Genomic DNA, 25,237 nt, shown 5'->3' on the forward strand with positions numbered 1-25,237 from the left:
TAGTTATATGATTTGTTGATTATTTAAGACTTGTGAACAATTGATTGTAGATTTTTAGATGCAAAAGACAATAATTAAATATGTATGCATGAATTTGATCAATGGAAAAGAGGAATACAAACACTCTAATGAATTAGATGGATGAGTATGTTGTTGGGGTTATCAATTTGATCTTATCCACTCTCATATACTTTTAGGAATTCATCATTCTTTTCATCAATGTTAATGTCACTCTCTAAATCACCTTGCAAGAAGGCCTATCCTTAATTACGAGTTCATACAATTCCTAGCATCCCTAATAATTAATTCTGAAGTGCAGAAGCTTAACGGCAACCAACCCTCATATTCCTATGTCTAGGCAATATGCTATTGGGAGATTTTCCCCGGATCTAGATTTCCCCGTACGTTCCCATATCGACAAAATCAATAATCATGGCATCGAATGAGTTAACCAATGCATGCTTTGAACAAAGAGGAAAAACCCTAACTAATGATGAAAGAAAGCATATATCTCAAATAAGATGTTTAAACACAAATTCCATATATGAGAGTTTCACAAGATTACATTGATTCCCCAACAACAATACAAGGTTTAGTTCACCATATTCATGGTGAAACTAGATGAACAATAATGAAAGAATGAAAGATAGAACCCTAGAAAGATGAGGAGGTAGCCTCAGCATCCCAGATCTTCCTCCAAGGGGTGGAAAAGGGAGTGTTTGCTTCGTCTCAGCCAAAGATACAAACCCTAGGAAGACCTAAAGCTTATATATTATTCGTAATATTACAGAAAAGTGGGCCTAAGCCCAAAAGACCACCGCTCAGCGGTAAACTGCCGCTCAGCGGTACCAGCGCATAGTCAATTTTCCCCTCAGTTGCATTTTCACCCCTCAGCGGAGCCAACGGGTGTTCCTGAGTGCCGCTCAGCGGTAAACTGCCGCTGAGCGGTACTTGCAGCTTCTCCTTTTGCACTTTTTGAGTTCTTTTCTGATTCCATCTCTATCCTTCTTCACTTCTTTCACCAAATTCACCTTAAAACCTGCATAAAACACTGAAATCAAGCATAAACCTGTCCAGCTCTCTTATTTCCAAAAATATGAACAAAAGCATGATTCCAAGCTAGTTTCTAAGTGTTAAAGGTTGCTTTTAGTATCAATTTTAAGCATGAAAATAACAGTTTTTCAACTGTTATCACAACCCCAAACTTAGAACTTTGTTTGTCCTCAAGCAAACAAGATGTAACGCAATCTTCTACCCATCAATACAATGGTTTACTCCATTCGAAAACTTCTTTTCAAGATAAGTAAAAACTTCAGTTAAGCTCATGACAAAGACTTCAATCAAGTCATACACATGCTTTAGTGTTCACAAAGTCACTTAATATCCAACAAATGTTATTTTTCATGAATGATCAATCAACTAAGCATGGATGTTCATGTGCTCATGGAATATTTCCTCACTAAGTAAAGTGTTTCACTCAAACACAAGTGTATAAGAGGTAATCACTCATTCACTCTACTATCACAATGTCACATGAATTGACTTTGCCTTTCATTTAACCACAATCAAATAAATTCACAAGCATGCATCATCACAAGGACTTTTCAATGGCTTATAATGTGGCTGGGCTAACAAGAAAATTAGTTTTTCTAGATCACAAAACCCTTGAGTTAAGAGAATCATATAAACACAATCATTCTTACTTTTCCCCAACTTTCTTTTGCATTGAGCTTTGCTTTTTCTTTTCTTTTCTTTCTCTTTTTCTTTTCTCTTTTCACATACTTAATTCTTAGCTCTTAGCTCAATGCTTTCAATTTCCCTTTCTATTTTCCACCAACCCCAAACTTGAACATTTATCAATACCACAGAATATTCTCATCTTAACTCAAGGTAAAGCTTTTCAACAAGGGTTTTCAAATCATGTTCAAGGTTAAGGGTTCAAAGGATAAAACATATAGTGTTCTCTTTTAGTGGGCTAAATTCATGAATTTGGCTAATAAAAGGGTTACCAACAAATGGCCTTGATCATATGATGCAAACAAGCAATTGATTCAATCATAGAAAACCTGGGCAAAGTCATTCATGCTTTCAAAGTAATAGCATTCATTCACATAAAGTCTGGAGCTCAAAACTTCACATATAAGCTCATTCACATTTGACATACACATCCTGCTTAATATCACAATCACAATCACAACATCATGCACTTGTTCACAAAGCTTGTGAACCACCTGTATAAGAATGTAATGTGCACATCTCAACATCAATCCATATCAAAGCATCATCAAGCATTACTTATCAAACAATCACAATCATAAGCAAACCATCATAACAGACAAAGTTTCCAATTGAGTACATCAAACCCTATTCTAAAAACACAATTAAATAAGTTCAAAACATAAACCAAACATAAGTCCTGCTCTAGTTATGATAGCATTCATCAGTAAATGCTATCTCAGATCCTCATCAGTCTGAGTTGTCATCTGTATCCTCCTCTTCTTCCTCATCTTCGGCATCCTCAAATGCATCATCCTCATCATCATCAGCATCATCTTCATCCATCTCCATAGCTGAAGCTTCAGCTGCTCCAGCTCTGCCTCCTTGTACCTGCTCTTCTGGCCAAGCTACCACGTTATGGAACTCCTCCATAGTCCACCTGTGTGCTGGAGGTGTATCATACATTCCAACAATCATCTCAGCAGTGGCCACCTATCCTCTGTGGATAGACTGTAACTGTGCACCTATAAGAGACATATACATGTCCCTCATTTGGAAAGGTTCTGCTTCATGTGTCTCAACAGATGCCTGACTCTGTCCTTGCCCTCTTTCTTTGCGAGTACGGCGTGGTGGAACTGGCTGAGCTGCCTCCTCACCTCCATAGTATTGTCTGTAATAGGCCTCATCAATTGCTTTCCTTGGCCTTTCAAATGGTGGAGCAAAAGTATCCACCCCAGCTATCTTACAGAGGTGTATAATCAAAGAAGGATGTCCTAAGGGTGCTTTGCTGTTTGTTGTGTTAGCACACACCCTTATCTCATAAGCTATTACCTATCCAATATTGACATTCAAATTCCTGATTGCACAGTAAAGGAGGAGTGCCCTGCTAAGAGTGATGTCTGACACATGAGAACATGGCTGAATGTTGGCATGAGAAAATGCCATCCAATATTTTGCAAGAGGAGTCAAGTCAGTCCTCCTAATGTTTACTACAGAGCCAAATCTATTCCTTTGAAAATGTCCTCCAGGTACACATAAAACTCTCTCCACATCATCAAAATCAGTGCCTTCTTCCATACATAGAGCAAACTGGCACTGCTCACCAGCCCACACAGTACCCAAGAAGTTGTTGATGGAATCAGGATGATACCTAATAGCATGGCCTCTGACATAGCCTAGGTAATTCTCAGCTGGATAATCACCAATCTTCCTTGCATTGGTGTAGAATTCTTTCACCACAGCTATATTGGCAGGTGTAGGGTATATGGCTAGCTTCCCCCAATCATTTCCCAACAATTGCTCTCCAAATTGAGGAGCAAAGTTAGTATCATTCCAACCTTCCTCTCCATAAGGAGTCTCCTATCTTGGACCACCTTAAAGTGCTTCTCATGTTTGCGAGATAGGAACCTACTTGAATGGGGTTGTTCTGGTTCCTTTTCTTTTCTTTTGGATGCCATGGTCTTTACTCTTTTTCCTGAAGAGGATGTCATTCCTACATCAAACACAGATTACAAAACCACAGAACATGTTGTTAATCATTAGTAAACCACAAACAACACCTTATTTCAAAGCTAAACCACCACTGAGGGTTAAAATCACCCCTCAGCGCCACCAGTGCAGCAGTCAAGTACACAACTCAGCAAAAATAACATGTCTGTCAGAGTGCCGCTCAGCAGCAATTTACCCTTGAGCGGTGACTCTGCAGATTTTTGAAAAATACACTTTTAACCTGTCCTAACTCCACCCACATGCAATTTTCAGTCTTCCAGATCAAAACCATTCAGTTCAATCGGTTCAAACATCAATTAAATCATTAAATCAGGCATAGAAATCAAAACCCCTAAAAATTCATGCTTCAACAATCAAATTCATACTCAAGAACCCTAGAATGAAAAATGCTTGACTTACTTGGGTGGAGATGCTAGATGAATAGAGAATGCTTTCAAGCTATGAAGAATAATGATGCTCTCTTCCAACCCCAAACTTAGATGGAAAACTAGTGAGAAAGTGAGTGGAAGGGAGATTTTCTCAAGAGGGATGAGGGAAAAGTTGTAGAGAACCTTTGAAAAAAATATGTAGGAGTGTGTGTGCAGAGAAGAATCTGAAAAGAGAGGGCAAGGCGCAGCTTAGGGTATAAAAATACCCTAATAGGCTCGGGTTCCGCTAAGGGGCAACCTAAGCCCAGTCTGCGACACTACCGCTCGGCGACAGTTTGCCGCTCAACGACACTTTCGGGAAGTACTCTTCTTCTTCCTAGCTTAACCTAAGTGCCTCCTAAACATACCCCTCACTTCACTAGTGCAGAAAGGGCTTTAGACGTCCGTTCTTTTGGCCTTTTGACGTCCGACCTTCCCCCGACGTCTTTGTGGGTGACGTTACTCAGACGTCAGGGGTCCACATCGGACGTGTATATAGACGTCCGATGTGTCAGGCCCGACGCCTATCCAGACGTCCGGTGTACACCCTTGGACGTCCATGTAGACGTCCCACGTGCCCGCCTGACGTCCCCAGCGCTTAGGGCTTCGGCCGGCGCTACTACAGCGCTTCACTAACTCGAAGCCTCTCGCTAAATCTAGCTTCGCTAACGCTCGGCTAAGTCTTGAACCATCGCGCGTTCGCTTTCTCAGTAGCAAAAGCGCTTATCTTTGCTCCCGCTTCCTCGCATCTGCGCTCGTCAAGCCAACTTTGTTTTTTGGGAGGTGAAACTGCGGTTGAAGCGGACATTTCGAAATGACAGCATCGAAGATCCCCCCTGCTTGCAGAAATGACTGGATCAGAATGGGGGGCTGGGTTCTATTTTCGGGCCGGGCGGGAGGTGAAGGCCATAAGATTACCCTCCCGGTAAGGAAGAGAGGAAAAGGGTGTTGTCATCTAATCTATCTCGACCATTTTCCCGAGGCGTTGAAAATCCAGACCGGCTCAGAGAATCACTGGCGTTATTTAACCCTTCGTTTCGCCATTCGAAGTACTACCCCTACCTTCCCCTTTTGTAACATACCCAGGCGCCCTCCCTTCCAATCACTAAGAAAAAAAAAACCAATCAAAGCCCTATCTAAGTAAATAACATTGAGTTAAGCAGTGAGTACATGAAAAGTAAAAGCAAAAGAAAAAGAAAGATGAAAAGAAAAAGAAAAGAAAAGCTCAATGCAAGGGAAAGTTGGGAAAAAGAAAGAGAGTTTGTGCTTGAATGATTAAATCGTAAATGTCTCTCTTAACTCAAGGATTTTGCTAACCAGAAAAACCAATTTCCTTCCTAGCCTAGCCAAGTTACAAGCCATGAAAAGCGCTTGTGATGACAACTTGCTTGTGAGTATGTTTGATTGTGGTTAAATGAAAGGCAAAGTTAATTTTTGTGACATTATGATAGTAGAGTGAAAAGACACCAACACCTCACTATACATCTTTGAGTTTAGTGATACATTTTTGAGTCCTTGAGTGATACACTTTTGAGTGCTTGAGTGAAACAATTTCCTTGGTGAGGAGTAGTTCTTTGAATTTCGGATTACATCTTTGCTTGGTTGATTGATCATTCTTAAGGATAACATCTGTTGAATTATATGAGCATCACATTGATTTTGACTGAACTAAGCCATCTGCACATCTTGACATCTGTATGCTGAGTTGATAAAAGTGATCTCTTGTCCTGAAAGAAAAAGTTTTTGAAAACTGTTGAGTCATTGTAGTGATTGTTTTAAAAAGCTAATTTACATTCTGTTTTTCTTGAGGAGAAGCAAAGTTCTAAGTTTAGGGTTGCGATAATGGCTGAAAATGCCGTTATATGTGATGTAATTTTGATTCTAAAAGCACCCTTTTCTGCTTAGAAACTTGCTTGGAATCATGTTTTTCTGTTAAGTTGTGTGAATAAGAGAGTTGAGGTTGAATTTAATGAATTTATGACTAAATCCCCTTGTTTTGGCAGGAAATGAGATAATACGGAAAGCAAAGAAGAAGTGCAAAGGAGATGGAGCTCAGAAAGGCCTGAAAAGGCACCAGAAGGGAGGAAGGCTCGAAGCTTGGGCGCCCCTTTTGGAGGCTTAAGCGCAGAAGAGAGCCGCTCACCGCTCAGGCGCCCCTTTTTGGGCTCTTGAGCGTCAGAAGCACGAAGCTTAGGTGCCCCTTTTGGAGGCTTAAGCGTAGGGAACCACCGCTCACCGCCTAGGCGCCCTACGTGGGGCGCTTGAGCGCTAGTGACACGGGCCTAGGCTTTGTTTCTATTCTGTTTTCGCACTATTTAAAGGACCCAGACGTCCTAGGTTTTGTATCTTTGGCTGGACGAGCACAGCAGCACATTCTTTCAGCCTCTAGAGGCGGATTTGGATGCGAGAGCTTCCATCTTCTACTTTTAGGGTTTTTCTATCTCATTCTTCTCCATTGTTCATCTAGTTTCACCATGTCTATGGTAACCTAAACTCTATTTGTTGTTGGGGGATGGTGTAACCTTGTGAACTCTCATGTATTTGAATTGATTCGTAATAATATAGGCTTTTTCATTAATTGTTAGAGTAATTCATCTATGATTATTACATGCTTTGTTTAACTCATTCATAGCATGATGTAAGAATTGCATGAGTGTCGAGAGGTTCCTTACAATTCAAGTTCTTGTTGAATTACTCCCAAGAGTAATATTTCTCATGGATGAGGGTATGAGTCTTGGTCATCTTAAAGCTCTTGATCTTCACATTTAATTACTATGAATGCTAGGAATTGCATGAACTAGTGATTGAGGACATGCTTATTCCGCCGAGGGATCGGGTTTAAGTGATTTAGTGAGTGACGTTAACATTAATGCATAAAGAAGAATTCTTACATACATGAAAGGGAGCTTGGTCAAATCTAACCCCAACAACATACTCATCTCATATTAAACAACATTCGTTCATCACTGTGTTATTCTGCTATTGATCAAACTGCATTCATATTTAATTTTCCTTCTTTGCATCTGAAACCAAAGATCTCGTTTTCTTTAAGTCTTAATTAATGGAGTTCTCACACGACTGTCTAGTACCAAGAGTCATTTGGGATATGATACTTGGTCTTACCATTTTATATTACTTGTGCGATTCGGTACACTTGTCGATTCATCAACACGGTTCAGGAGCCAATTGTGGGCACACAAGTAGCCAAATGCAATTTGAGTGAGATACATGTTCTCAACTTTCACCTTTGTTGGCTATTTTAATGATATCTTTCTCCACCGACTTTCATATGATGCGATTCTTTTTTTATTAGAAATTAGACTCCAAAATCTTTCTAATAACTACTAATTTTTAATTTTTGGACATCTAAGTAGGTACAATCTATTCCATAAATTTAAGGCTTTATATATTCCTGCCAACTCTAACCTTTGCTGGTTCTTTTGCTCATAATTTTCTCCACCGAACTCCAAATGAGTTGATGCTTTTGTTGTTGGAATCTAGACTCAAAGAGCTTTCAACTGATTACAAATATATAATGTTTAGATCATTGTACTAGATGCAGTTAATTTCCCAAAAACAGCATTTTTCTAAGCTTCCTAAATGAGTTTACTTTCAAGTTATTGTTTCATGTTTCTTATTTTAGATGGAAAAATTACAAATTAGTAGTCGTTGGAAATATTTTTGAGTCTATTTTCTAATAAAAAAAATCAACTCATTTGAAGTTCGGTGGAGAAAGTTAAAAGTAAAACAACCAGCAAAGGTCATAAGTGGTAGGAATTTACAAAGCCTTAAATTTAAGGAATAAACTGTACCTACTCAGATGTCCAAAAATTACAAATTAGTAGTCATTCAAAAGCTCTTTGAGTCTACTTTCTAATAAAAAAAGAATCACATCAATTGGAGGTATGTGGAAAAATTTATGATTAAAATAGTCAGCAAAGGTTTTTGAACCAAGTTAGGTGAAGTCTTTGACCATTTTTGCCCAAGTTATGCCTCGGTAATCAAGTGTAGGCCATTTTGGCCATTGTAATCGATTACAAGGACCCTGTAAACGATTACACGAACAAAATTCTTGTTTTGTACAAAAACCTGTGCTGTAGGAGCCAACAGTGGGCACACAAGTAGCAAAAGACATTTTATGTTATTTTTTCATATTTATTCAGAGGATGAGAGTTCTTTTTAGTGTTTAATGTGAGTAGAGGGATGAAACTAAGGTTTGGGCAGTCCATGTTGAAGGAAAGACCAAATATTGGTGTCAAGCCCAAGGTTGTTCAAGTCCTCAAATAAGTGCAGGCCATTTTGTGCCTTGTAATCGATTACAAGTGCCTTGTAAATGATTACATGAACAAAGTACAAAAACTTGTGCTGCAAGAGCCAACCGTGGGCACATAAGCAGCCAAATTCAATTTGAGTGAGATAACATGTTGTCACTTTCACCTTTGCTGGCTATTTTAGTGATAACTTTTTCCACCAACTTACAAATGATGCGATTCTTTTTTTATTAGAAACTAGACTCCAAAATCTTTCCAATGACTACTAATTTGTAATTTTTGGACATATGAGTAGGTACAGTTTATTCCTTAAATTTAAGGCTTTATATATTTCTGCCAACTCTAACTTTTGCTGGTTGTTTTGCTCCTAATTTTCTCCACCGAACTCTGAATGAGTTAATTCTTTTTTTGTTGGAATCTAGACTCTAAAGAGCTTTCAAATGATTACCAACACATAATGTTTAGACCATTGTACTAGATGCAGTTAATTTCCCAAAAACAACGTTTGTCTAAGCTTCCTAAATGAGTTTACTTTCAAGTTATTTTTTCATGTTTCTTATTTTAGATGGAAAACTTACAAATTAGTAGTCGTTGGAAATATTGTTGAGTGTATTTTCTAATAAAAAAGGAATAAACTCATTTGGAGTTCGGTGGAGAAAATTAAAAGCAAAACAACCAGAAAAAGGTCATAAATGGTAGGAATATATAAAGCCTTAAATTTAAGGAATAAACTATACCTACTCATATGTCCAAAAATTAAAAATTAGTAGTCATTTGAAATCTTTTTGAGTCTATTTTATAATAAAAAAAGAATCAAATCATTTGGAGGTCTGTGGAAAAAGTTATGATTAAAATAGTAAGCAAAGGTCAAAGCCCATATATGTTTTTGAACCAAGGTAGGTGAAGTCTATGACCATTTTTTCCCAAGTTATGCCTTGGTAATCGATTACAGGGTCCCTGTAATCAATTATTAGGGGCTAATTACTGGTTTGTACAAAAAGTATTACGTGACTTGTTTGTTGTAAGCACTTGACTCCCCAAGGTCCCTTTTTATGTCTCTTTGGATTAATTTGGGTGTGTTTTTACGAGATTTATTCCATTCTTTTGGATGGATGATTGATTTTATTTATCTATCTTGTGAAAAACTCCTTTTCTCCCTGAACAAAGCCCAAACCTTGGAGAAAGAAGATATCTTTTCTCATTGATGGAGAGCTGATGACTCGTTATTTCTGGAATTATATTTAGTTTATTGCACTTAAATAAACCAGGGAATTGTGTTTAATTGTTTGTTATTTCCCCGTTTTCCGAATTCTGCTCAATTTGGTCAAAAATTTGTAATTGTGCTAATTTGGGTTTTCTGAGCTGATTAAGTGCATTTTTGAAGTGGAGGAAAATTTTAGAAATACATTTTGGGACATCAGGAAGAATGCCGAATAAATTCAAGACTCTCCACACAGACATTTTAGAATTAATTAAATTGTAATTCAGTAGTTTAGAATTTCTGTATCAACTCATACATTTTGGGTCAATTTTTGGTAAAGTAGATTAGGCCCAAAAGTAGAGATTAGTGACTTAGACTCTAGGGTTTTTGTGTGGACCCCACCCTCATTAAAGGGGAGACACACGGCCTTTAGGTTAAGCCGCCACTTGCCATTTTCACTGTACACACTCTCGGCTTGTGTTCTTAGAATAGGGGAATGATGTTTACGCTGTTTTCTGGGGATTATGATGATGAATGAAAGAAAAGGTTTCACTTTTCTACTTTGCTGATTACACATGGCACTTTTATTTTCTTTGGTTCAAACATTTCAATTGGAAAGGGAAGCACATGCCGCTACTGCAACGTCCAGCGTTAAGAATTAGAACGCTGCTTTCATTGTGAGGTGGCGTGTTTTCGTTTTGCAGCAAGAAGCACACGGTGCCTCGGGAACAACAATGTGTGCGTGGAGCTGGAAGCAGGGAACGTACGAGAATGGTGATTCAAGGTGCTGGAATGAGGTGCTCCACGGAAGATTGGCAAGGAGCTGGAGAAGGTGTGTGGTGAGCACGGTGATTACTGGGGCAGTGGTGTGTATATGAAGAAGTGACTAGGTGAAGAAAGAAGCGTACGGTGATTGAACGAAGAAGCGGACGTGGAGAATGGAAGGGTGTTACGGCTGGAAGGAGAGACGCACGTTGGAATGTTGCACGTACGCTCATTTAATTTGGAGAGATAGCACACAGCTGCACATCTAATTGGTTTGGTTGTCGTTTAACGTTGAAGAAAGGAAGCACACGGTCACATCCAGGGATTTATACTTTCAATTTAGCTTTGAAAAAGGTGGCACACACGGTCACATCTTCATTTCTTTATTTCAATTGCTGCCACACCTTTATGCACATGAGAGGTGGATGATTAAGTGAGAGTTTCGGATGATGGGACGTGCCAAGAGAGTTGGCAGCAGAATGTGCACCACTCATTTACTTTAGTTATTTAAGAATGAAGAAGTGGATTAGGATGGAGTAGGAGCTGTCAAGTCCTGCAAGCTGCACACGGCCTGGGGGTGTGTACGTTTCTTTTATTTTTCTTGAGCAACGTGAAATGAGTCTTTCTTTATTGGAAGTGAAGCATGGTAATTAGATGGAGAAAGGTGTGTCACGGCACGGACGTGGAGCTAAGGAGGCAAGTTAGGTGATTGATTATGAAGAAAATAGAAGCCCGAGAAGGAAGTCACGGTTGGAACGAAGAGATGATGGGACGTGCTAGGGGTCCATGAGGAGATTCATTTTGAAGGCATACGGAAGCATATTCACGGGAGATGGATTCCAGTGCATCTCGGTCTTAATTGTTTACTGGAAAAATGGAATTGGGTCACGGTCTATGGTAGAGAAAAATTTATTTTCTATTACTTTGTTTGGTTAAAATATTTTATATCATGTTGAGTTAATTTTCTTCTCTCTGGTTGTGAATGCGTAGGATAAATGACAACATTGTGTATTTAATGTTTTAGTGTAACCGTTGCATGTTTACAGATTGAATTGTGTTTGGATATTTATCTGTTACAGTGTTCGGTTTAATGTTTTCATGCATTTTAATGCTTTCACTTATATTCGGTTGTGTTTAATTCTCATTTTAATTTAAGTTCTACTACAGTCACAAATCTTTCACAAACCCCCCCCCCCCCCACTACGTGTTGATCTGAGACTGAACCCAATTTGGTCCTTGAGAGACGACCTAGGAGTCACTTCCTAGTCTATACTGCATTCTTTTATGCACAACTTTTGTGGGAGGTGCGACCCTCTCATCAAAATGGCGCCGTTGCCGGGGACCAACGGTTCAGTTTTAGGTCTTTTGTGTTGATAATGTGTTGTTTGTGTGTTGTGTTTTGTCTTGTATGTTTGAGTGTGTGTGATTTGTTTGTTTAGGTTGTTTTTATGTTCAAAATTTTTGTGATATCGTTTCATGATTTTAGGGTGTTGTGACTTAGTGCATGACTAGGGGAAATCCTGGGCCTATACCACCCTTTGATCCTGAGATTGATAGAACTTTTCATAGGTTAGCTAGGCATTCTAGAAATTTATCTTTAGAGTCTGTTTTTGAGTCTGTTCCATTGGATACTGTGCATCCCACTGCTGAGTACTTTGTGCATACTGCATCTACTGCATCTGTTGCATCTGCACGTGATTCTGATTCTGATTCTGTTGTTTTTCACACTGAGAACAATATGGCACAACCTCCACCTCGTGGGAGGACTTTTAGGGAGATGGTTGCACCTGATTTCGATATCGAAAGCTTGTGCATCCAATATCCTGATGAGGACGTTCCATTTGTTCTCAAGACTGGACTGATCCATTTGTTGCCCAAGTTTCATGGTCTTGCAGGTGAGAGTCCTCATAAGCATTTGAAGGAATTCCACATTGTCTGTTCTAGTATGAAACCACATGATGTTCCTGAAGAGCACATCTTCTTGAAGGCATTCCCTCATTCATTGGAAAATGTTGCTAAGGATTGGTTGTATGGTTTGGCGCCTAGATCTGTCACTAGCTGGGATGATCTGAAGAGGCTGTTCTTAGATAAATTTTTTCCAGCAACCCGGACCACAGCTATCAGAAAAGACATAACTGGGATTAGGCAGCTTGGTGGAGAGAACTTATATGAGTATTGGGAGAGATTCAAGACACTTTGTGCTAGTTGTCCCCACCATCAGATACCTGAGCATCTCCTTGTCCAGTATTTCTATGAGGGTTTGAACAACATGGACCGTGGTATGATTGATGCTGCCAGTGGTGGAGCTCTTGGAGACACCACACCTGCTGAGGCCAGGCAATTGATTGAGAAGATGGCCTCCAACTCCCAGCAGTTTAGCACCAGGAATGATGCCATTGTGGTGAGGGGCGTACATGATGTTGTTGCCCAGTCTTTATCAGCTGTTGAAAGCAAGTTGGAAGGAAAGATTGACTCTCTTACGAAGATGGTGACACAGTTGACTACCAACCAGAGATCTGCAGCTCCATCTGCATCTGTTGCACGACTCTGTGCTATTTGTCCTTCTAGTGACCATTATACAGATGCTTGTCCTTCTTTGCAGCACTCTGCTGCCTCTGATGCGCCTCAGGCTTATGCTACGAACATCTACAACAACAGGCAGCAACAACAGCAAAATCATGACTTATCCAGCAACAGGTACAACCCAGGGTGGAGGAATCACCCCAATCTGAGATGGAACAATGCGCCACAGCATCAACAGCAGGCACCATCTTTCCAGAATGCTGGAGCACCTAACAGATATGTGCCTCCACCTATGCAACAACACCAGAGGCAACAACAACAGCAGCAGCAAGAGGCACCTGCCCAACCAGCTACCCACCCTTCCACTTCGTCTGAACCTTCATTAGAAGAGTTAGTGAGACAGATGACTATGCAAAACCTGCAGTTTCAGAAAGATAACATGCAATTTCAGCAGGAGACTAGAGCTTCCATACAGAGTCTCACTAACCAGATGGGTCAGATGGCTACTCAGATAAATCAGGCGCAGTCTCAGAATTCTGATAAGTTGCCATCCCAGACTGTGCAGAATCCAAGGAATGTGAGTGCCATAACCCTCAGATCAGGGAAGCAGATTGTTGTGCCTTCAGAGCCCGCTTCTACACCTACACCCGTGCCTGCTACTTGTCCTAGAAAGAACGACCATGACGGTCCGAGCAAGGCATTTGAGGTGGGTGAATCTTCTTCTCCAGCTGGTGGTTCTTCTTCAAGTGGATCTTCTCCCTCTTCCACCACCACCGCTGCCGCACCTTCTCCATTGGTTGACCGACCTATCCCTCTACCATTCCCTTCACGGGCACTTCCTAGCAAAAAGATGGAAGAGGTGGATAGGGAAATTCTGGAGACCTTCAGGAAGGTAGAGGTGAACATACCTCTACTCGATGCCATCAAGCAGATACCGAAGTATGCCAAATTCTTGAAGGAGCTGTGCACACACAAGAGGAGGATGAAGGGAAATGAGAGGATTAGCATGGGAAGGAATGTATCTGCGCTTATTGGTAAGTCGGTCCCGCACATCCCTGAAAAGTGCAAGGACCCAGGTATATTTTGCATTCCTTGTGTGATTGGAAACAATAAATTTGAAAATGCCATGCTTGATTTGGGTGCTTCTGTTAATGTCATGCCTTTGTCTATATATGCATCTTTGTCTCTTGGTCCTTTGCAAACCACGGGTGTGGTCATTCAGTTGGCTAATAGGAGTGTTACCCACCCAACAGGTTTCATAGAGGATGTCTTGGTTAGGGTTGGTGAATTGATTTTTCCTGCTGACTTTTATGTTTTGGAAATGGAGGAGGGATTCTCTCATGGATCCGCTCCCATTATCTTAGGCAGGCCATTCTTGAAAACTGCCCGAACTAAAATTGATGTGTATGCTGGAACTTTGTCTATGGAATTTGTTGATATTGTTGTTCATTTTAATATCCTCGATGCAATGAAATTTCCAGCTGAGGACCATTCTCTGTTTAGGATCGATGCATTGGATGACATTATTGATAAATATGTTGTTGATGATTTTGATTCTTTGCATAAGAAAGAGCATTCTTTTCTATCTTCTCTACATACATGCATTGAATCTGAATTTGAGAATGATGTTGATTTTGAAGAGAATTTTGATATCCATGATGTTGATAATGTTTTTGATATGGATGATGTTGATAATGTAATTGTCATGGATATGGATTTGGAGCTTGATGAGATAGGTGTTCCGTCTTTACCTGTGAATTCTTTGGAGTCAGAATGCACTAACCACTTTGTAGGAAGTACAAATGAATCTGACTTGCAGGCACCTACTCTTGAGTTGAAACAGCTCCCAGATAACCTCAAGTACGTGTACTTGGAGGATGATGAGAAGAAACCGGTGATCATTTCCACCTCCCTTGATTCTGTTCAAGAGGAGAAGTTGCTTGGTGTGCTGAGGAAGCACAAGAAGGCCATTGGTTGGAGTTTGGCTGACATACCTGGTATTAGCCCATCCACATGCATGCATAGAATTCTTTTGGAAGATGGGGCAAGGCCAGTGAGACAGCCACAAAGAAGGCAAAACCCCGTGATCATGGACGTCATCAAGAAGGAGGTGACCAAGCTTTTGCAAGCTGGGATCATCTACCCTATTTCAGACAGTCAGTGGGTTAGCCCCATCCATGTTGTGCCCAAGAAAACTGGCCTCACTGTGGTGAAGAATGAGAGGGATGAGCTTATCCCAGCTAGAGTGCAGAACAGTTGGAGAGTCTGCATTGACTATAGGAGGCTCAACCAAGCAACCAGGAAAGATCATTTCCCCCTGCCATTCATTGATCAGATGTTGGAGCGCCTGGCAGGTAAATCTCATTATTGTTTTCTTGATGGTTTTTCTGGTTACTTTCAAATAAATATTGCGCCTGAGGATCAAGAAAAAACCACATTCACCTGCCCCTTTGGCACTTTTGCCTATAGGAGGATGCCCTTTGGTCTATGCAACGCCCCTGGTACCTTCCAGCGGTGCATGCTTAGCATTTTTAGCGACTTTCTTGAGAATTGCATAGAGGTGTTTATGGATGATTTTACTGTGTATGGATCCTCCTTTGATGCATGTTTAGACAGTCTGGAAAAAGTTTTGAAAAGATGCATAGAAACAAACCTTGTTCTCAATTTTGAGAAATGTCACTTCATGGTTGGACAAGGTTTGGTTCTAGGGCATATCATTTCTAAAAAGGGAATAGAGGTAGACCCTGCTAAGATATCTGTGATTTCGCAGTTGCCTTACCCCTCTTGCGTGCGAGAGGTGCGATCTTTTCTTGGACATGCAGGTTTCTACAGGCGCTTCATCAAAGATTTCAGCAAGAAGGCGCTTCCCTTGTCCAGACTGCTGCAGAAAGATATTGACTTTTCTTTTGATGACAGATGCAAGCAGGCGTTTGACTGCCTGAAGGAAGCTTTGACCACCGCCCCTATCATTCAGGCACCGGATTGGACAGCCCCATTTGAGCTCATGTGTGATGCGTATAATTATGCATTAGGGGCTGTCTTGACACAGAAAATTGACAAGCTGCCGAGAGTGATCTACTATGCTTCACGCACTTTGGATGTCGCCCAGGCAAATTATACCACCACTGAAAAAGAGTTGTTGGCAATTGTTTTTGCCCTTGACAAGTTTAGGTCATATTTGCTTGGATCACCTGTTATTGTGTATACTGACCATGCAGCTCTAAAGTTTTTGTTGAAAAATGTTGAGTCAAAGCCTAGATTGATCAGGTGGATGCTACTGCTCCAAGAGTTTGACTTGCAAATTGAAGACCGGAGTGGAGCACGAAATTTGGTTGCAGACCACCTAAGCCGGATTGAAAAAGCTGGGAATGAAGCTGATGTGTTGCCCATACAGGATGCCTTTCCTGACGAGAGTTTGTTGATGATTTCTTACTCTCACCCCACTCCTTGGTTTGCACACATTGTAAATTACTTGGTTGCTTCTGTTTTTCCTCCCTTAGCATCACGTGCTCAGATTGCTAAAATTAAGAGTGATGCTAAGTATTATGTTTGGGATGACCCATATCTGTGGAAGTTGTGCAGTGACCAGGTTACTAGGAGATGCATTCCGGACCATGAGATTGACTCGGTCCTGCAGTTTTGTCATGCCTCCTCACCTGGTGGTCATTTGGGGATACAGAGAACAGCTCGCAGGGTGCTGGACTGTGGTTTCTATTGGCCTTCCATCTTCAAAGATGCGGAGAAGATTTGCAGCACTTGTGAGCCTTGTCAGAGAACAGGAGGATCAATTTCACAAAGACAAGAGATGCCTCAACAACCTATGTTGTTCTGTGAGGTGTTTGATGTATGGGGTATAGATTTCATGGGTCCTTTTCCTGTTTCTTTTGGTTTCTGTTATATTCTCCTTGCTGTGGATTATGTTTCAAAATGGGTGGAAGCTAGAGCCACCAGGACTAATGATGCTCGGGTTGTTGTAGATTTTGTTAGATCTCACCTCTTTTGCAGGTTTGGAGTGCCTAGAGCAATTGTTAGTGATCAAGGAACCCATTTTTGCAACAGATCCATGCAAGCTTTGCTCAAGAAATATGGGGTGACGCACAGAGTTTCTACACCTTACCACCCCCAAACAAATGGGCAGGCTGAGATCTCCAACAGGGAGATTAAGAGGATTTTGGAGAAGATTGTCCAGCCCAACAGGAAAGATTGGAGCAATAGGTTAGACGATGCTCTTTGGGCTCACAGGACAGCTTACAAAGCACCGATAGGGATGTCTCCCTACCGGGTTGTCTTCGGAAAAGCATGTCACCTACCGGTCGAGATTGAGCATCGGGCATATTGGGCTGTGAAGATTTGCAACTTCTCCATGGACCAAGCTGGAGAGGAAAGAAAGTTGCAACTGAATGAATTGGATGAGATCCGATTGGAGGCATATGAGAACTCGAAGTTCTACAAGGAAAGGACAAAGAAGTTCCATGATAGTTCTATTGTTAGAAAGGACTTCGAGGTTGGCCAACAGGTTTTGTTGTATAACTCTAGACTCGGCCTCATGGGTGGTAAGTTGAGATCAAAATGGACTGGACCTTTTGTTGTGACTAATGTTTATCCTTATGGTGCAGTAGAGATCCAAGGTCCATCTACAGCTAAAAGCTTCAAGGTGAACGGGCATAGACTGAAGCCTTTCCTCAGCAACCCTTCTTTAGTGGATGTAGTGGTGGAGGAGACGTCTTTGGTTCACCCCACCTATCCTCCCATCTGACTCGGGGAGTTTCTTTTCTCCTTCCCTCCTCACTTTTATTGCACTTTGTCGATATCTGATGATTGTTCTGATTGTTTGATCTACTGATTGTGACACACTGAGGACATTGTGTCGTTTAAGTGTGGTCTATTAGGGGAGGTTGTTTCTTTGTTCATGTTTCGGTTTTTATGTAGTTTGTTGTGTCTTGTGTACAGTTTTGCACGCTTTTCGTAAATTCTGGATTGTGGTTAGGTTGTCAGTTTTCCTTCACTTCATTGATACTCTGAGATGTTGGATTCCTTGCTTTTCTTTGCTTGGAAGATGATCATGATGTTTGAGAGTTGAATTGATTGTGACAGAATTACACTGTGTGAGATTTGAGCCACTTTATGTTCTTTCTTGTGTGTGATATGTCTCTTGATTGCTTGCGCATATGCCTTGGCTTGACTCTTGTTGATAGTTCTTGATTGATATGCATGTTTGGAAGTGATAAAGGCAAGTTTGTTCTTGAGCCTCTCTAGCCAAATAAGCTTACCTTGTTTTAATTCTTTGATAACCCATTTTGAGCCTATACTTTCCCTCATTTCCTTGTTTTGAAGCTCATACACGAGCCCTCAGTGAAAAACAATGATTACCTTAACCCTAGGGAATTTTGGAGCTTTGGAAGTGTTTTGGGAACAAGTGTGGTCTCCTTGGGGTTTCTGATGAGTTGGCTAGTTGGTTCCTCTTCTTGTTTTGTTTTGGTAAATATATGTGTATCTTGTCTTTTACAGTTTTGTTTTAAAAAGAGAGAAAAGAAAAGAGACAGGATGAAAAAAAAAAAAGAAAGCAGAAAAATAGTGAAAAAAAAATGTGAATAATGGAGTCAAGAAGAGGATGGAATTAGAGGTTGTGGGTGTGTTTGAATGTGTTTACACTTGTTCCCCATTGCTCCTCTGTTCCTTATGGTTTGTAGCTTCTTATCCAGATATATCCTCCCTTGTCCTTGGCCCCATTACAACCATGAAAAGACCTTTTGATTTGAACATGCGTATGTGCTTGAGTGTTGATATTAGAGGCTTGCCAAGTCTATTTGTGATTGCTTTCTTGAGTGCATTGAGTGACATTGATTTACCTTAAACACTTGAGAGAAACACTGATTGTGTGCATCTGTGAGGCTTTGTTGCTTTTGATTCATCTCTTGAACTGATTGAATGTTTTCCTTGTACTGAACTGTTTGGATGATTTTTTGAGTGTTTGCTTTCATTGACTCTGTGTGGGATTCTGCCTATACCTTTTACCGTCCAGATTTTGTGAGAATTGTGCAACTGTGTTTCTGTTTTGGAGTCTTTGTTGTCTGTCTGTCGAGTCTGTGTTAGCTCCCTGATGTTTGAGAGTTCCCTGGTTTTCGTTTTGGTTTTGCCCAGGAGTGCAAAAGACTAAGTGTGGTCTATTTTGATGAGTCGTTAGTTCTGGAATTATATTTAGTTTATTGCACTTAAATAAACCAGGGAATTGTGTTTAATTGTTTGTTATTTCCCCGTTTTCCGAATTCTGCTCAATTTGGTCGAAAATTTGTAATTGTGCTAATTTGGGTTTTCTGAGCTGATTAAGTGCATTTTTGAAGTGCAGGAAAATTTTGGAAATACATTTTGGGACATCAGGAAGAATGCCGAATAAATTCAAGACTCTCCACACAGACATTTTAGAATTAATTAAATTGTAATTCAGTAGTTTAGAATTTCTGTATCAACTCATACATTTTGGGTCAATTTTTGGTAAAGTAGATTAGGCCCAAAAGTAGAGATTAGTGACTTAGACTCTAGGGTTTTTGTGTGGACCCCACCCTCATTAAAGGGGAGACACACGGCCTTTAGGTTAAGCCGTCACTTGCCATTTTCACTGTACACACTCTCGGCTTGTGTTCTTAGAATAGGGGAATGATGTTTACGCTGTTTTCTGGGGATTATGATGATGAATGAAAGAAAAGGTTTCACTTTTCTACTTTGCTGATTACACATGGCACTTTTATTTTCTTTGGTTCAAACATTTCAATTGGAAAGGGAAGCACATGCCGCTACTGCAACGTCCAGCGTTAAGAATTAGAACGCTGCTTTCATTGTGAGGTGGCGTGTTTTCGTTTTGCAGCAAGAAGCACACGGTGCCTCGGGAACAACAATGTGTGCGTGGAGCTGGAAGCAGGGAACGTACGGGAATGGTGATTCAAGGTGCTGGAATGAGGTGCTCCACGGAAGATTGGCAAGGAGCTGGAGAAGGTGTGTGGTGAGCACGGTGATTACTGGGGCAGTGGTGTGTATATGAAGAAGTGACTAGGTGAAGAAAGAAGCGTACGGTGATTGAACGAAGAAGCGGACGTGGAGAATGGAAGGGTGTTACGGCTGGAAGGAGAGACGCATGTTGGAATGCTGCACGTACGCTCATTTAATTTGGAGAGATAGCACACAGCTGCACATCTAATTGGTTTGGTTGTCGTTTAACGTTGAAGAAAGGCAGCACACGGTCACATCCAGGGATTTATACTTTCAATTTAGCTTTGAAAAAGGTGGCACACACGGTCACATCTTCATTTCTTTATTTCAATTGCTGCCACACCTTTATGCACATGAGAGGTGGATGATTAAGTGAGAGTTTCGGATGATGGGACGTGCCAAGAGAGTTGGCAGCAGAATGTGCACCACTCATTTACTTTAGTTATTTAAGAATGAAGAAGTGGATTAGGATGGAGTAGGAGCTGTCAAGTCCTGCAAGCTGCACACGGCCTGGGGGTGTGTACGTTTCTTTTATTTTTCTTGAGCAACGTGAAATGAGTCTTTCTTTCTTGGAAGTGAAGCATGGTAATTAGATGGAGAAAGGTGTGTCACGGCACGGACGTGGAGCTAAGGAGGCAAGTTAGGTGATTGATTATGAAGAAAATAGAAGCCCGAGAAGGAAGTCACGGTTGGAACGAAGAGATGATGGGACGTGCCAGGGGTCCATGAGGAGTTTCATTTTGAAGGCATACGGAAGCATATTCACGGGAGATGGATTCCAGTGCATCTCGGTCTTAATTGTTTACTGGAAAAATGGAATTGGGTCACGGTCTATGGTAGAGAAAAATTTATTTTCTATTACTTTGTTTGGTTAAAATATTTTATATCATGTTGAGTTAATTTTCTTCTCTCTGGTTGTGAATGCGTAGGATAAATGACAACATTGTGTATTTAATGTTTTAGTGTAACCGTTGCATGTTTACAGATTGAATTGTGTTTGGATATTTATCTGTTACAGTGTTCGGTTTAATGTTTTCATGCATTTTAATGCTTTCACTTATATTCGATTGTGTTTAATTCTCATTTTAATTTAAGTTCTACTACAGTCACAAATCTTTCACAAACCCCCCCCCCCCCCCACTACGTGTTGATCTGAGACTGAACCCAATTTGGTCCTTGAGAGACGACCTAGGAGTCACTTCCTAGTCTATACTGCATTCTTTTATGCACAACTTTTGTGGGAGGTGCGACCCTCTCATCAAGAGCGCGAGAGAGGTAGAGAGATATAATGCTACAATACTGGTGGAGCAACGTTGGGAGAGGTCATGGTGGTCGGTGAGAACGACGGGCAACCAAAAGACAAAAGTGAGAGAAAGACTTGAGATAAAGAGAGATTTCAAGTTGCTGAGAGGAAGAAGATGAACACCTTTTCTCATTCCACAAAACACCTTTTGCATAAGATTTCATTTTATGAAAATATTATTTGAAATGGACCAATCAAATGCCGACACTTGGCGTTGTCAAAACGTAGGAAAAAAATGAGTTGTTAAAGAAACGTTTTTCTTATGATAAGTAAAAATCCATTGAGAAGCCATAGATAAAATGAGGAAGCTTCTTCCAGCACCACCACATATTCTCCTTGCACCTCCCCCGTTCCAAAAATACCCCTCCGATAAAGATTAAATGATGGTGGTTAAAGCTAATTTAATGTGTTTCATCTACTTTACACTTTTCAACTGCTTCATTAATCACACCACTACGATTATATGCACCCTCACATCGGTCATTTTCTCATTTTTCCTCTCATCCTTCTCTCTTTGTGTGGTTTTGGAATGAGTTTGTGATTGAAGTTGGTCCCGGTGGTCATAATGTTGAGGAGCTTTTTTCAGGTGCGAAATACTCAAAAAGAGACCTTCAATGGATTTCGAAATTCGTTGAATGCCTCGAACTAATTTATTTATTTTTTACTATTTTATTTGTTTATTATATTAGAATAATTTATTTATTAATTTTAATTTATTATAAATTTTATAGATGATTAGTTATGTGTATTTTTACTGTTTAATAGTTATTTAGATTATTTTTATTAAATTTTTATATTTTTAATTGGTTATCGATTATGTTATTAAAAGTGAATATTATGTTATAGGTGAATATTGTTTAAAATGGAACAATATCTTTATGGTATGGATTCTCAAGTATATTCTAGCTTTATATCATATTTTTCCTCTTTCATAAAAGAAGTTGGAGAAGGAGATATGCCAAATAACTTTACCACGGATGAAATATTTCCCTCCCGTGATCACTTAATTGAATGGGTGAGAAGAATCGCTCATGATCGAGGATTTGTGGTGGTTACTATAAGATCTGAGAAAACTAGTGGTAAACAGGAAAGTAAGACGTTTGTCTTGCTTGGATGTGAAAGGTATGAGAAATATAAGAAATACAAACCCGATTTGAACCCTAGTTTATACGGGACTCGAAAATGTGAGTGTTTGTTTAGATTAAAGGGTAAACCATCTTGTAATGGGGACGGATGAGTCTTGAAGGTCATGTGTGGATATCACAACCATTATTTGGCTGAAACTTTAGTTGGTCACCCTTATGGTGGTAGGTTATGATGATCTAATATTATCAATCTCATATTATCAATCTCATCCATTCATTCTTGCCTCAAGCCTCAATTGATCAATTTGCATTCATATTTACTTTTGTTTCATTTGCATTTAAACACCAACAACTCGAAACAAAATAGCTCTAAAAATAGTACTTTTGTACCTAATCCTATCAAGTAATAATAAATGCTAAGACCAAGTATCGTTTCCCAAAAGACTCATGGCCCTAAATAGTCATGTGACTACTCAACTAATTAAGACTTTTTGTAAAAAAATTGAGGATTTTGAATGCAAAACAAGAAAGTAAATATGAATGCACTTTTGATCAATTAAAGAAAACACAAAATTGAATGGATGATATTGAAAATATGAGATGAATATGATGTTCAGGTTTAGATTTCACCTAGTTTACTATATCATGCATATATAAATTTGTCTTCTTCATTCAATTGTTAACATCACTCTCTAAATTACTTAAAACCCGATCCCTCAGCAAAGAAAGCCTATCCTTAATTACTAGACCACAATCCCTTGCATCCTTAATAATTAATTCTGCATTACGATTACGAGCTTAAGACAACCAAAACTCATATCCCTATCCCTGAGCAATACTAGTTTTAAGAGCAATTCTCTAGAACATGAATTGTAAGATACCTCCTGGTACTCATGTAAATCATACATCATGCCATGAATGAGTTAAACATAACAAGCACTAAGCGAAGAAGAATTACCCTAACAATTAATGAAAGAAGCATATGTAATTAAAATCAATTCAAATAGATGAGAGTTCACAAGGTTACATCATCCTCCAATAACAAATAAAGTTTAGTTCCCCATCGTCATGGAGAAACTAGATGAACAATGGAATGGAAAAGATAGAAAAACCCTAAAAACTGAAGAGGAGAGCTTCCGCATCCACTTCTGCTTCTAGAGAGTTGAAGAAAATCTGAATTTGTGTTAATTATGTCAAAAGATACTCTCTTTAGGTCGAGTAAATCCTTAAATAGGGCTGAATTTGATCATGGGTCAATGTTGACACCACTCAGCGCCCCACTTAGGGCGCCCAGGCGTGAGACGTTACATATCAGTTGGCGCTCAACGCCCCAAAGCGGGCGCTCAGGTGTGACTACGAGGCTACTACGCTGAAGCCCCATAATAGGGCGCCTAAGCGTCTTGTGACCTTTAGTGATACGCTGTCGTTGAGGCTATCAAATTAATACTACTTTTCAAGGCAACTTCAGTATTGCCAAGTAGTATTTAAGAAAGTAGATAGGGTTAACGTAACCCTGAGTCCTCTCCCAACGAACACGGAATTGCTTTCGAATATCTGACTCTTATGAATGTTATGCAATGCTTATGAATAAAAATAATGGTTGAAGAGTGTTTAAAAAATAAATAAGAAACTTAAAAACAGTTATGAATGTTATTAATTCAACAACTGAATTTTATCTTTTAGCTTTTTCTGACTTTTCAAAATTGCACAAATACCCTGAAATTGTCTCTATCTGCACTTTAGCCCCTTCTGAATTTCTGAAATTGCAAGAAAGCCCCTCAGTTGACTAGCTTTGACAAGAGGAGGACGCACTAATGAGGTGCTGCCACGTGTCAGAACTCTACCCTCCCAATTAGGGTTTCAGAACATTAGGGAAGGGAAATTCCTGCGCCGCTTTGCTCCTCTGCGCCGCTGCTCGCGTTTTTGCATTTCTGGTTCCTGATTGGTTTTCTGTTTGCAGGTTTGGGGTTGGAGATGACGGCGAGGATGCACAATGATAGCTGCCATGGGAGATGCGTGTTGACGGTCTGATGCGTAGAGGCTTCTCTCGATGGTTGGGGCGATGAAGAAGAGGGAGTCGCGGTCAGGAAAAGGGCTCACATTACTGGAAGAGCGAGATGGTGCGATTGTGTTTTGCGAGTAGAGAAGATGAACGGTGGTAATGGTTGATGGTGGCTGTCCGGCGAGAAAGGAGGACGATTTGGTGGTGGTGGCATGGAGGAAATAGCGCGGCTGAGTCTCGCGATTGACGAAGGAGGACTCGCGTTGATGGTGGGGTTTCTTGCGGTGGCGCGATTTGGTTCCGAGAATTGAGAAGATGAAGATGGTCGAGATGCGAAACCGTGGTGGTGATGGCGAGACCGAGGCGGTGCTGTGGAGATGGTGAGAAGCGTGAATCGTGGTGTGTTGAGTTGTGCAGGTTGAGGCGGCCATAGAGGTTCACGGTGAAGGTTGACGCGTGTTGATGGTTGCGTCGCTGTTAATGGCGCGATGAAGGTGACGACTTGCGCTCCGATTTGGATGATGATGGTGCCCTGAAGCGAGGCGTGGAGGCTGCGCGTTACGGTGGTTGTTGTGCGTTGAAGGTTGGTGGCGGAGCGACGTTGGGGCTTGCGGCGGTGGCACGGCAGTGGCGGCTAGCGTTAGGTTAGGATGATGAAATTAGGGTTTCTGTTTGGTGAAGATGATGTGTCAAGGGTGGTGACGTGGCAACAACTGATTGGTTAATTTGGTGTGCAGAGGATTAATAACATGGCAACTTCTTGATGGTCAGATGTGTGGGTATTAGATTGCCATGTGGCATGATCTGGGTGAGTCTAGTTTAGGAGGGGTGTGTATAGGAAACTTAGGGAGGTGTAGTAGAAAAGGCTTAGTGTTTGGGCTTGGTTGTTGGCCTGTTTGAGAAATAGGAGTGTATGTAGGGATTTTAGGAGGTGCAAGAGTAAAGTATGTCTGTTTGGCCCATTTGTATA

General features: G+C 40.5%; 1 protein-coding gene across 1 annotated transcript; it reads left to right on the forward strand.

The window, feature by feature from the left end:
- Nucleotides 1-11,865: 11,865 nt before the first annotated feature.
- LOC148206099 (uncharacterized) lies at nucleotides 11,866-24,296 on the forward strand. The gene is made up of 2 exons (XM_088106527.1): nucleotides 11,866-15,247; nucleotides 24,226-24,296. Exons 1-2 carry the CDS (start codon nucleotides 11,875-11,877, stop codon nucleotides 24,294-24,296), a joined length of 3,444 nt encoding a protein of 1,147 aa, XP_087962653.1. The 5' UTR covers nucleotides 11,866-11,874.
- The last annotated feature ends 941 nt before the right edge of the window (nucleotides 24,297-25,237 follow it).

Source organism: Vigna umbellata, chromosome 1 (genome assembly GCF_029865625.1).
Source record: "Vigna umbellata cultivar VRB3 chromosome 1, Vumbellata_1.0, whole genome shotgun sequence".
Classification (NCBI taxonomy): Eukaryota; Viridiplantae; Streptophyta; class Magnoliopsida; order Fabales; family Fabaceae; genus Vigna; species Vigna umbellata.

What these genes read in the sequence shown, in the direction of transcription:
- LOC148206099 (XM_088106527.1), top strand. Translation starts at nt 11,875, where the DNA reads ATGACTAGGGGAAATCCTGGGCCTATACCACCCTTTGATCCTGAGATT. An exon ending in GATGTTGGAGCGCCTGGCAG is followed by an intron (nt 15,248 to 24,225) that starts GTAAATCTCATT and finishes TTCTGTTTGCAG; the next exon opens with GTTTGGGGTTGGAGATGACG.